The sequence below is a fragment of the Cryptomeria japonica genome, chromosome 10, assembly GCF_030272615.1.
Source record: "Cryptomeria japonica chromosome 10, Sugi_1.0, whole genome shotgun sequence".
Lineage (NCBI taxonomy): Eukaryota > Viridiplantae > Streptophyta > Pinopsida > Cupressales > Cupressaceae > Cryptomeria > Cryptomeria japonica.
This window is the reverse complement of record NC_081414.1, coordinates 792,397,080-792,409,077: the sequence shown is the minus strand read 5'-3', so window position 1 is coordinate 792,409,077 and position 11,998 is coordinate 792,397,080. Positions and strand designations below refer to the sequence as shown.

The window sequence follows — 11,998 nt, the reverse complement described above, 5'->3', positions numbered from 1 at the left end:
TTTCATTCTAAAAAAGCTCAGAATTTCAATGCCTGCAAAAAAAATATTTTCTTCCTTTCTTCTAGCTCACAAGCTCTGATACCATGTTAAATTTTTTGACCTGCACAATATGGATCTAGCAAGAAGAGAAAAGAAACAAAATTTGCAGAATGAAAACATAACAAAAACATAGCATAGAGATATGCATATGAATGAAAAACTTGTATTACAATTACAATGATTGCATGAAGTTAAATACACAATAGCCACCGCATAAATTGAATTACGGTGAAGGTTGCAAAGAAAGAAAAGTTAACTGGTTGTTTACTTAGTTAGATTATGCCAAAAAGCATGCACCGTTTCTTTTAACAATGCGGGATGCATGCACTATTGTTATCCGTAAATCACGACAGGAACAAAATGAGAATAGTTTGAAAGTTGCGCTAACACAACCTTAATTGGAGTTAGTTCATTACTCCAACACCATCCAGTCACCATCTTATCATCCCAACTTGAAAAGAATTTGCACTTTTGTGCCTCACCTTTGCATTTAAATGGTCACTTATGCCTACCTCAATTTTATTAATGAGAGAGTTAATCAAAGATTCCTCGTCCTTGAGAATTCTTTCATTTCTCTCTTTCATTTTATCAATCTTTTTATATAATTTTTATAAGATATATATTCTAGTGATTAATAGAATTTCATTTTCGTGGAACTATTGAAATTGCCTTCACGTTTAATACTAGTAATATATCTTTCTCCATTCTTGACAAAAGACTTCTTACATTTTGTAGTCGGGGATAGAAAGAGGATAGATATTCATATAAGAGACCATTTTCATTTTCATGGAAAAATTCAAAAGAGTTATTCTTCACATTTCTTCCGAATAAGGTGTCCGTCTTTCGTCCGAGACAAAAGAGTTGCCTGTCTATCTTCAAGTATATTTATTCGTTCAGAAGACCAAATTGCGCGAGAGACGGAGTGGCGAACGTGCACTGTCAAATCATTTATTTGTTTTATTTACCGTTTAAACGTATCAGAAACGTAGATAATCGTTTAGAAGATCCAATTGCGCGAGAGACGGAATGGCGTATGTACACTGTCGAATCATTTCTTTGTTTTATTAACCGTTTAAACGTATCAGAAACGTAGATAATCGTTTAGAAGATCTAATTGCGCGTGAGACGGAGTGGCGTCGGTGCGCTGTCAAATCATTTCTTCGTTTGATTCACGGTTTAAATATCCTCGAGCGTCGGGTATTTGGAAATTTTGGAAGGATGAACATGAGCTGTAGAAAATTCTCAAAGAAGTTCTCAGCTCATTCCCGTGGAGTCCACGGCACAAGATTGGCCATGTTCCTTCACTCCGTAGCCTTTTGGTTTCCTATTTAGATTCCAAAAGTACAGCCGCTTTGGTTATCGAAATGGCGATGAAGTATTTGGTCCTAGCGATTACTATGTTTATTACACTGGATAATTGCACTTCATTAGCGATAGATGGCAGGGATACGCTTCTAGTGGGAGATTCGCTCGCTGGAAATCAAACCATAATGTCAAAGAATGGCACGTTTGCATTAGGGTTTTTCAGTCCGGGAGGAACGAATAATTGGTACATTGGCATCTGGTACGCAATCTCTCCGAAGGTCATAGTTTGGGTGGCCAACAGAGATAATCCTGTCAGAGGCGTGCCCGGTGTCCTGAAATTTTCAAGCCGTGGTCGTCTCAGACTGTTTGATAGAGAGGGCCGTTCAGTGTGGTCAACTGATGATGGTCTGAAAGGATCGTGGGCGATGATAACGGACCTTGGTAATTTAATAATGCTGGGTCACAATAAGTCTGAGATTATTTGGGAGAGTTTCGCTCATCCGGTAGATACATGGTTGCCTGGCATGAAGATGTGGAAAGGCATGAAGCTAACTTCCTGGAAGAGTTCTGTGGATCCTGCAATTGGGCTCTTCTCTATAGGGATGGATATGTCTCCAGGAAAGACGCAGTTGGTGATGGTCTACAACAATAGTGTTCCATATTGGTCTAGTGGAGAGTGGACTGGAAATTATTTTGCCAACTTTCCGGAGGTGTATTCTCCTACGAAATTCGAAATGTTCTGTGTAAGGGTTTCTCCTTCAAGAATAAACTTTCATTTTAGAGTAATCCCGTCAGGACATATCCGGGCAGTGCGGATCCTGTTTGATGAGAATGGCCAATTAAAAGGTTACTTCTTGATGGATGATGGTACTTGGAGTCAGGCATGGTCGTCATGTCTAGGTCAATGCAGTAACTTTGATATTTGCGGGGCGAATGGACTGTGTAATGCTAATGATGTGTGTAGTTGTGTTGAGGGTTTCACGTCCAAGAATGACTCTCAAAGTTGGTGGTCAAGTGGGTGTGCTCGAGGAACACCCCTGCAATGCTCTCTCACAGGGGGCACCAACGACGGCTTCTTGGAATCCAAGAACAGATACTTGCCCCAAGATGAAGCCGTATCATACAACAACGAGCCAACTATGGAAGGCTGCAGGACTGCTTGTCTCAACAATTGCTCCTGTACATCCTTTGCTTTCGTTATCTCTGATCTACCAGCTGCCTGTAGACTCTGGTTTGGGGATTTATTGAAAATGCGGGTTTCACGTGACAGCCAATCATCCATCTTCATAAGGCTGGCTGCTTCTGAGTTGTTGCACTCGACATCAGTGAGAAGCCGCAAAGCCCCTCTACTTCTTATTTTACTTCCTTCTGCCGTGGCTTTATCTGTTGTTTTAGCTCTCCGGCTCCCCCTGGCCACATTTTTCCTGTGGAAACGTCGAAGACTACAGAAGAAAAAGGTAGAAGAGGACGTGCCAACCATGCTCAAAACGTTCACTTACAAAGAGTTGCGAATTGCAACCCAGAATTTCAAGCATAAGCTGGGAAGCGGAGCATTCGGGTCTGTTTTCAAAGGAACTCTGTCAGACGGCACACTTGTGGCTGTTAAAAGATTAGAGGGTTCTGCAGGAGCAGAAAAGCAACTCCGTGCCGAAATAAGCACCATCGGGAGAATACAGCATTTGAATTTGGTGAGGCTCTGGGGATTCTGCGTAGAAGCCTCTCGACGGCTACTGGTGTATGCTTACATGCCCAATGGTTCTCTAAACTCCTTCCTCTTCTGTGAAAACGAAGAAGACGAGAAGGTGTTGGATTGGAAGACCCGGTTTGAGATCGCACTGGGCACCGCACGAGGATTAGTTTATCTCCACGAGGAATGCAGCGATCGTATCATTCACAGTGATATTAAGCCTGAAAACATTCTTTTAGACGAGAACCTCAGCCCAAAGATAGCTGATTTTGGATTGGCAAAGCTGGTGGGCAAAGATTTCAGCCGTGTATTGACAACCACGAGAGGAACTCGAGGGTACTTAGCCCCAGAGTGGATCTCGGGCCTTCCTATCACTCCCAAGGTGGACGTGTACAGTTTTGGCATGACGTTGTTGGAAATTATATCCGGTCGTAGAAATCTGGATTTAACAGTGGAGAAAAGCAGGTTGTACTTTCCTACCTGGGCTTTATCGCAAATTCAGAGGGGAAACATCATAGGCGTTGTGGATGCAAGGATAGCAAGCGAGGCAAACATCGAAGAAGCTAGAAGAGCCTCTGTGGTGGGTGGGCTGTGCATTCAAGATGATGAGAATGAGAGGCCAAGCATGGGTGAAGTGTTGAAGATATTGGAAGGCACGATGGAGGCTCCTGCGCCGCAAATGCCGAGGTCTCTACAGGTGCTGGTGGATCAGGTAGAAGACGACGACAGCGATACTTTACTCAACATCCTTGCATATCAAGCGGTTCTGTCGCCGGAAAACAATAGTTTTAAATAGGACTAGTTATAATAATGTAATAGTAAACGAAACTTTAATGATAGATATAGTCTAGTAGGGGACTGCTTCTGCTGTTGGAATCCGCGAACATCATTCTTATGACCCGTGGTTATTCAGGCACCTAAATAAAAAAATCTGAATTTTTCTCTTCCTCTGTATATTTGATGTTGCTGCATAGACGCTTTCATCGCTATGTAGTTATTTAGTTAACAAATATTAAAAGTTTGATTTCTTGTTTCATATTTCTGGTATAGTTAAGAGTTTACAGTCAATGTTAATAATTTTTTAAAATATCATTCAATTTAATTCATTTTAAAATAATTATTTATATAATTATAAAGTAAAAAAATGTTTATATATTTGAATTTAAAAGTTAGGATATTTAAAGAAAAATTATCATGATAATGTGGATTATATTATATAGATTATAGTAATTTTTTTAGATAATCAATTTATCATGTAGATTATTTTATATAAATTATAATAATAATTTTTTAGATAATATATTATTTAAAAATTTATAAAATATTAACAATTTTTCTTTTCTATACAAAGTGTTTAAAAGTAAAAGAGGGTTTACTTAAACACACATACAAATAATATATTTAATCTTTCTTACAATCTTCTTTTCACTTAAATCTATAACTATTGTACACTTTAAAGTAACATTTTTCCTCCTATGCTATACATTATAGCAACAAAAAGATAGTGGAAATATTATAAAATGATCTAAGACAACTTGCATCCCTCCCTTAAATATATAACCATTGGATGCTTAAAAATATTCATTTTTTTCAATTATGATATATCAATAGCAACAAAAGAAGGATGAAAATGTTTTAAAATAATAGTCCTACACCACCCTTCAATTAAATTAATAATTATCTAATTTTTTTTATTTTTTTTTTCTTCCAATTTTGAGGCATTAATAGAAACAAAGGATGGGGAAACTATTATTAAATCCTTCTTACAAAATTTTATACATTCTTCTTTATTATTCATTATAACAGATTTTTTTTATCGATAAAAGTTCGAAGTCAGGAATAATTTATATTAATATAAAGGTTAAAAAATATACATGACAAAAGATTTCCAGACATGCCATTATAGGAAAAAACCTTAAAAACCTGAAAGCCCAAGCTATTTATAGATGTTGAAAATAAAAATAAAAAATAAATTTTTTTTTGCTAAATATCATCCAAGATCTAAAATTTTGAAAAACAACCATCTTTCTCGAGAAATTACCAGTGATCAAAATAGATAAAGTCTTCAAATATTTGTTTTAGAAAGGAAAGGGATGATATCTAGATCAGAAGCTCAACCACTTGCAGTCGAAGAAGGCAGACCAACACCCAAGTTTAGAACATGGCGGCCTTTGATAGAAACTTTTGGTCAGTCAAAGGATAGGAGTGGTTCGTCGAGGATGCATTCTTCTACATCGCTCGGTTTTGGCCCTTGTTCTTCAAAGATTTCCAAAAGCTCATCCACCCACACACCAGCCCTATCGACCACTTCATCTGAAACTATCACATCCATTGACAAGTAATTTCTTATCCAATTAGCTCCTTCATTCTTTTTCAACTGATATAACTTCATTAGAAAATCAACATTTTGCTTGATTATGAATTTCCTTGCCTGAAAGGGTTTGACATCTTCTATAACCAGAATTGGGAAATGGGGTGGAGGTTTACCATTATGAATCATTACCATGTAGTCTTTGGGGTGAGGAATAGACAAATTTGCATCTGTATTTCTCAAGACCCTATTCGGGTCACCCAACAATTCTTCCCTGAAAACCTATCTGCATAGCTTCTTTGTTTTGTCTTTTGCCATTCCAACATGTAGGAGAGTGGAAAAGAACACCACTGTGATCTCTGTATTGACTTGGTATTTGTGATCTGCTGAGATGAAAGCTTCTTGCAAAATCCTCTTAACCGCTTGAATAACCAAAGTATGAGAATGATTCATAACTTCTCTCATCTTTTTGTCCTTAATTTCACCATAAAAGGCCACTTGAAAGGGAAGCCAATAAATGCATTATCTTTTGCTTGCATCCGTATCCTTCACCCTCGTGCTACCATTATATACTTGTCTCTTAGAAGTTTTGATATCCACTAACTTGTTGGCTAAGGAGAAAAGACAACTAGCTGTACCACCTCCGCTAACTTCATCCACCACCTTGGTTAAAAAAGGTTAAGCATCTACCCACAACCATTGTCGTTTGCCAACCTATTCCCATCCATCGACAACCAAATGATTTCCACAATAAAAATCTCGTCAATTCTAAATTCAGCTCCATAAGCCCCGAGGACGCCTTTACTCCAACCTTCTACAAAACCTTTTGTTGCTTTGGGGTCTTGACCATGCAACTTTTTCATGTAGGGGGCAAGGCCACCATCAAAGATTTTAGTCCACAATTCCTTGTTTCCTTCCCAATTCTAACACGAAGTCGGCTCCATTCTTCTTTAATTCATATGTTCCTGGAATGCTAAAACAGTATTTTTTTCCATAAAACACCCAATTCTTAGTATACGCTAGCCAAAATTAACAAAGGACGAAAAGCTTGAACTTGACCATTGTATAATCATATTTAAACAATTATAGATAAATTATCACAAATGATCTAAACCATCTTCAATCTTCTTTCATATATACACTTTTCTTCTAAACAATAATCAATTTCACTTGATTGAGGAAAAAGGGAATACAAGTGACAAAAATAATTAGAATATTGTTCGAATGTGATTTAAAGAAGTTCATAGAATTATTATATTATTATAAAATTGCTTTCAAATTCTACTATAATTTTAAGGTTGCTTTTGAAATTGAATGTATATTTTAAAAATAGAAAAAGGACCTCAAAAAAAAGGGAAATGGCTATCCAGCCCCTAGAATAAGTCAATGCATAAATTACCCTCATACACCATCACTTATGCACCAATGCATCCTAGAGACTAAATAACTAATTCGAAAACAAAATGACCCTGAAAGAAACGATCAGACGGAAAAAGTAATTGACAGACGCCCTTCAAGATACTAATGAACAAGCCAAAGCAAAAGAGAGAAGACAAGCGTATATGGACAGAAGAGGCAACATGATGCTTCTCTTTTTGTAAAGTAAGAACGTAAATGCTACTTTTGTCTACCAGAGAATCCTCTTGATACTTCAGAGGGTTAGGTTGTGAGGTGTCATCCTCATGGATTAAGGCATACCCAACCAGAATTGAGAAGTAAATAATTCGCTAGACTGAGTTCGATCTATAGCCAAATTGTCATCTTTTACCATCCCCCAAACCAACTTATTGATCTTCGTGCATTCTTTCCGAGAATATGCTTCGCAGATCCTTGTACAGATTAAATCAATTGTAGAATGCACTGGTAAGAAGTGAAGAGATGTTCATATCTTGCTACTGGGGTTAAACTGATTTCAAATTCAGTTACAAAAAGCCCAACGCCATGTCTCACAAACTCAAAGTATTCCAACCTGCTCTGCAAAAGCCTTGGTGACAACAAAGGCAATAGCTCAATAATATTACACCTGTGTACTTAGGGAAAACATATACCCCACTAGAAAGGTTATGCCCTGACTCATTACCCAATTGGGCCTTTAGGTCTATGGAGGAAATGGTAGAATAGATCGAAAGTAGAATTGAGAGGATAATAACAACATGAGATAATACAGGAAATTAACAGACAGAAAAGAAAATCCAATCCAAGAGGGAGCAGTTTAATTGGCGAGACTAATGGTGTGCGCAGCCATCTACCTGTATAAATATCTGGAATCATGGAAAAGCCAGTTTTGATATTTACGAAATCAAGAGCATGAATTTTTCAGTTTCAACATTTCAAAATCATATTCATGATTCATTATCAATAATAAAAATGATAACTTGATTGAAGATAAGTTTAAGGGATTCAATCATACTCATGATCCATCAGTAGAAAAATTATTGATAGCTTGATTGAAGGTAAATTTTAATTGATGTTTGTTTTCTTAGCATGATGTAATCAATACTTAAAAGGGTACAATAGAATGTCTGAATAGCCAGGTTATACAAATCCATTACCAGGGGCCAAAAAAAAAAAGAGGAAATCGAAGGAACAGTTCCAAAGTGTGATACCAGGACAATATAGCAGATTTAAGATATCATTGCCCACAAGCTTTCATTAATTTCCCAACAAGGGCATAATCCTGTTACAATTTCCACTGTATTCATCTCAGAAATTCACCCCTCTATTATTGCCTTTTTAAACAGAATCATATTTTCCTCCACAAAACAAAATATCATGATAACCCAGATCTCAAAACGAAAGATCCCATAAAATTTTCCGACTTACAGAAATCCTGACAAAGAAAATGATCTTCAGAGCTCAGATAAAGCGTGGTGAAAGAGATAAGGGTTGGCATGAGCATCAAGCTCCTCCACAACCCCAGGAAATGCTCCCACTCTGAGACCACTGTAAATCTCCCTCTTCCATACCCTGCCTGCCAACTTCTCCGCCGCCTTAACCGCCGCCTGCAAAGTCTCCGCCGAGTCCTGAAAAACGCCGTCCAAAATCCCTCTTTCCAACCCCATCTGCGCGCCAAAAGTCAATTATAATAATTAAATTAAAACATTATTTTTTATATTGAAAAGAAAAAGCAAGTTAGTCCAATCGATTATCTTTTCTTTCTTAGATAGGGTTAGCCCTCACTTATTAGTGTTACCATTTTGTGACCTGCACGTGAAATAGGATATCTTGTCAGAGGGTTAGGGTGTGAGGAGTAATGCTCGATGGATTAAGGCATATCCAATCACAATTAAGGAGAAAATAATACACCAGACTGAGTTCGATCTGTGGTCAATTTGTCAATCTTTAACCATCTTCTTACCGATTAATTGTTCTTCATATGGTTATTTTAAATCACATACACTAAAAACATATTAAATCTGGAAATGATAAATTGTTCTTAATTGTCCTTACCGATTAATTGTTCTTCATATGGTTATTTTAAATCACATACATTAAAAACATATTAAATCTGGAAATCATAAATTGTTCTTAAATTGTTCTTCACTTATATTTGGTTATTTTAAATCACATACACTAAGCAACATATTAAGTTTAGAAGTATAGGAAAAATATATTAAGTCTAGAAGTCTAGAAAATATGAGTCAATTCCAAGTGTTTTTTAAGCTTAAATACTTAGCTGGTGAATCCTTAAAACAAATTAAATCAATTGTAGATTGCAGAAGATGTGCCGGGGTTAGAGTGATTTCAAATTCCGTTACAGAAAGCCCAACGTCATGTCTGACAAATTCAAAATATTCCAACCTTCACTACAACAGCCTCGGTGACAACAAAGGCAAAAGCTTAAGAATCTGATTCCTGAGTACTCGGGAAAAAGTCTACCCCGTTATAAATATTTATGTCCCGATCCTACCTAATATGGCTTTCAGGTGTATGAAGGAAATGGAGAAGAGACCGATCGTAGAAAAAAGAGAGAATTAACAACATGAGATAATACAGGAAATAAACAGACAGAACAGGAAAATCCAATCCAAGATGATGCAGTTTAATTGGTGTGCAGCCATCTATCTGTATAAATCTTTGGAAGTATGAAATTAAGAGCATGGATTTTTCAGAGTCCATGATATCATTGTGTAAAGATCTCTGAAATTGATTGTGTAACATTTTTCAACATCATCATTTCCATCGATATTTCAGTATGCATCGTCAGACTGAGATTGTGCAAGAAAAAGGATTGATAGCTTAATTGAATGTAATTTTAAGGAATGGATCCTTAATCTTGATAGCTTAATTGAAGGTTTGCTAGCTTAACATGATGTAATCAATACTTATGGGTAGACAATAACTGAATAACCAGGTTGTATCCATTACCAGAAATTTAAAAACAGAGGAAATCGCAGAAACAGTTCAGGTATGAGCATAGGACAATATGGCAGAACTACGAGATCATTGCCCACATACTTTCATTAATTTCCCAATAAGGGAATAATCCTCTTACAATTTCCAGTGTATTCATCTCATCAGAAATTCAGTCTGGTAATTTGCCTTTTTAAACAGAATGATATCTTCTTCCAAAAAAAAATAATCTTATAAAAACCCAGATCTACGAAAGATCCCGTAAAATTTCCCAACTTACAGAAATCCCCACAAAGGAAATGAGCATCAGAGCTTAGATAAAGCGTGGTGAAAGAGATAAGGGTCGGCATGAGCATCAAGCTCCTCCACAACCCCAGGAAACGCCCCCAATCTGAGGCCACTGTAAATCTCTCTCTTCCATCCCCTGCCTGCCAACTTCTCCGCCGCCTTAACCGCCGCCTGCAAAGTCTCCGCCGAGTCCTGAAAAACGCCGTCCAAAATCCCTCTTTCCAACCCCATCTGCGCGCTCAGCTTGCGGGCACCCAGCACCAAATCACGCCGGGCAGCGGGCTGCAGCTTGCTGCGAATAAGCGCCATGAGACTCCGGGGAAAAAGCATACCATGGTCAAGCTCGCTCAAGTAGAGCACAGAGCGCCCCTGCGTCATGAAGCGGTAGTCGTGCGCTAGGGCCAGCATAAAACCGCCCGCTGCCGCGTGGCCGCAGATGGCCGCCACGGTGGGGACGCCCACCCTCATGAAGGCCGCCAACATGTTCTCGAATTTGTCCCTGATTATGTCAAGGCGGTCGCTAGGGCTCTCTGCAATCCATCGCAGATCGAGGCCGTTGGAAAAGTATTTGCCTGCGTTGGTGGTCACCAGGGCTGCTACGTCTGGTGATTGTTCGACTTGTTTGAGGGCGTCGCAGATGGCGTCAAGCGTTGTGGGATTAAACCTGTGATCGTCATTACCCACCAGCGTCAAAATGTACACCTTCCCCTGCTTCGCTAGGCTGCACATCCTCAGTAAATCTAGATGGGTGACCTTCCTCGCAGAGTTTTTTCTTCCTAGGTTTTACAGACAAAATCAAGGAGGGATGCCGGTGAAGTAGCGTAGAACGATGCAAAATGGGCCATGGAGGAAGGCTTTATCAATTATTTATGCGTGCCGCCCCTCTGTCCACCTGGCGGCCGGTGAGTCATGACTTATCCGTATTTATCACGTAGGTTAGGGTGCATTCCCTTCGGTAGCAAAGTTCTGTCAGGAACTTCTATCCATTTGAAACGTGTTCACCTCTTGCAGGTGGAGGAAGAATCTAATTTTACGTGACGTGATGAATGTGTAAACAAGGATAGGTTGATAACAAGTGTCCCTAATATAGTATTTGCTTTTCGAGGTAATGATGGAGTTTTGTTTTTGTAAAAGGATTCGTTGTCCTTTTTAATATTATATGGTCAAAAAGGTCCCTGTGATTTGTCTTTAAAAAAAGTATTGGATGGTCAAAAAGTCAATTGTAACAATTAAATTTAATAATAATAATAATAATAATAATTTTTTAATTGAGAAGAAAAATCAAGTTAGGCCTTGTTTTTTTTAGGCTAAAGCTATTCTGGCTCCAAAACAGATCTTTCGTACAGCGTGATAGCGACGTGTTAGTCAATCGCAGTCGTTTATTGCAAAATTGACGGTGTAAAACGCGTGACTAACACGCGTGTTAGTCAATCTGTACTGTCGTTTTCGAGCCATAATAGATGCGTCCTTCTTTTTATGAGAGGGTTAGCCTTCACTTATAAGTGTTACCAATTTGTGACCTCCATCCAAATAGGTAAGGGAGAGTGACCACTAGGTGATAGGGGTAAGAATACATGTTAGAGTGCTTGGACAAAATGCAATCAATAGTGGTGCCCTAAAAATGTCATGTCAATGCTTATCCCTAAAAATATACCTCTAAGATTAAAAAAATAACCAATCATGTGACGCCACATCAGCGCACAACCAAACACGACTTAGTGCACCCCTATGGGTCGTTATCACAATTTGGGACCATTTTGGACACCTTCACAAAGATGCATGTTGATGTGGCATCATATTTGACCATATAGACTTGAAACGCCATTTTTAAGTAGGGAACTTGACAAATAAGCTACTATATAAAATTGAGAAAATCTTGAAATGTCCACATAAGATTTTGAGAATCGTGAAGTTAGGGTGCACATGGATAGGGCCTTCTCCCCTATCTCGATCATTTATTTTTCTGATGGTTCTTGGGTCTCTTTTACGGAAGTGTATCGGTAGCTGTTATAGCT

At 38.2% G+C, this 11,998-nt stretch overlaps 2 protein-coding genes across 2 annotated transcripts; one reads left to right on the top strand and one right to left on the bottom strand.

Moving 5' to 3' along the window:
- Positions 1–1,403: 1,403 nt before the first annotated feature.
- On the top strand, positions 1,404–3,827 carry LOC131033914 (G-type lectin S-receptor-like serine/threonine-protein kinase At2g19130). Its single transcript, XM_057965218.2, has one exon. It carries the CDS (start codon positions 1,404–1,406, stop codon positions 3,825–3,827), a length of 2,424 nt encoding a protein of 807 aa, XP_057821201.2.
- A 3,939-nt stretch (positions 3,828–7,766) lies between these two features.
- Positions 7,767–10,868, bottom strand: LOC131046240 (enoyl-CoA delta isomerase 1, peroxisomal). The gene is made up of 2 exons (XM_059213233.1): positions 9,976–10,868; positions 7,767–8,404 (listed from the first exon to the last, which is right to left on the bottom strand). Exon 1 carries the CDS (start codon positions 10,710–10,712, stop codon positions 10,002–10,004), a length of 711 nt encoding a protein of 236 aa, XP_059069216.1. The 5' UTR covers positions 10,713–10,868; the 3' UTR covers positions 7,767–8,404; positions 9,976–10,001.
- Between the last annotated feature and the right edge of the window lie 1,130 nt (positions 10,869–11,998).

Excerpts from the sequence above, each read along its gene's own strand:
- LOC131046240 (XM_059213233.1), bottom strand. The coding sequence starts at position 10,712 with ATGTGCAGCCTAGCGAAGCAGGGGAAGGTGTACATTTTGACGCTGGTG.
- LOC131033914 (XM_057965218.2), top strand. The coding sequence starts at position 1,404 with ATGGCGATGAAGTATTTGGTCCTAGCGATTACTATGTTTATTACACTG.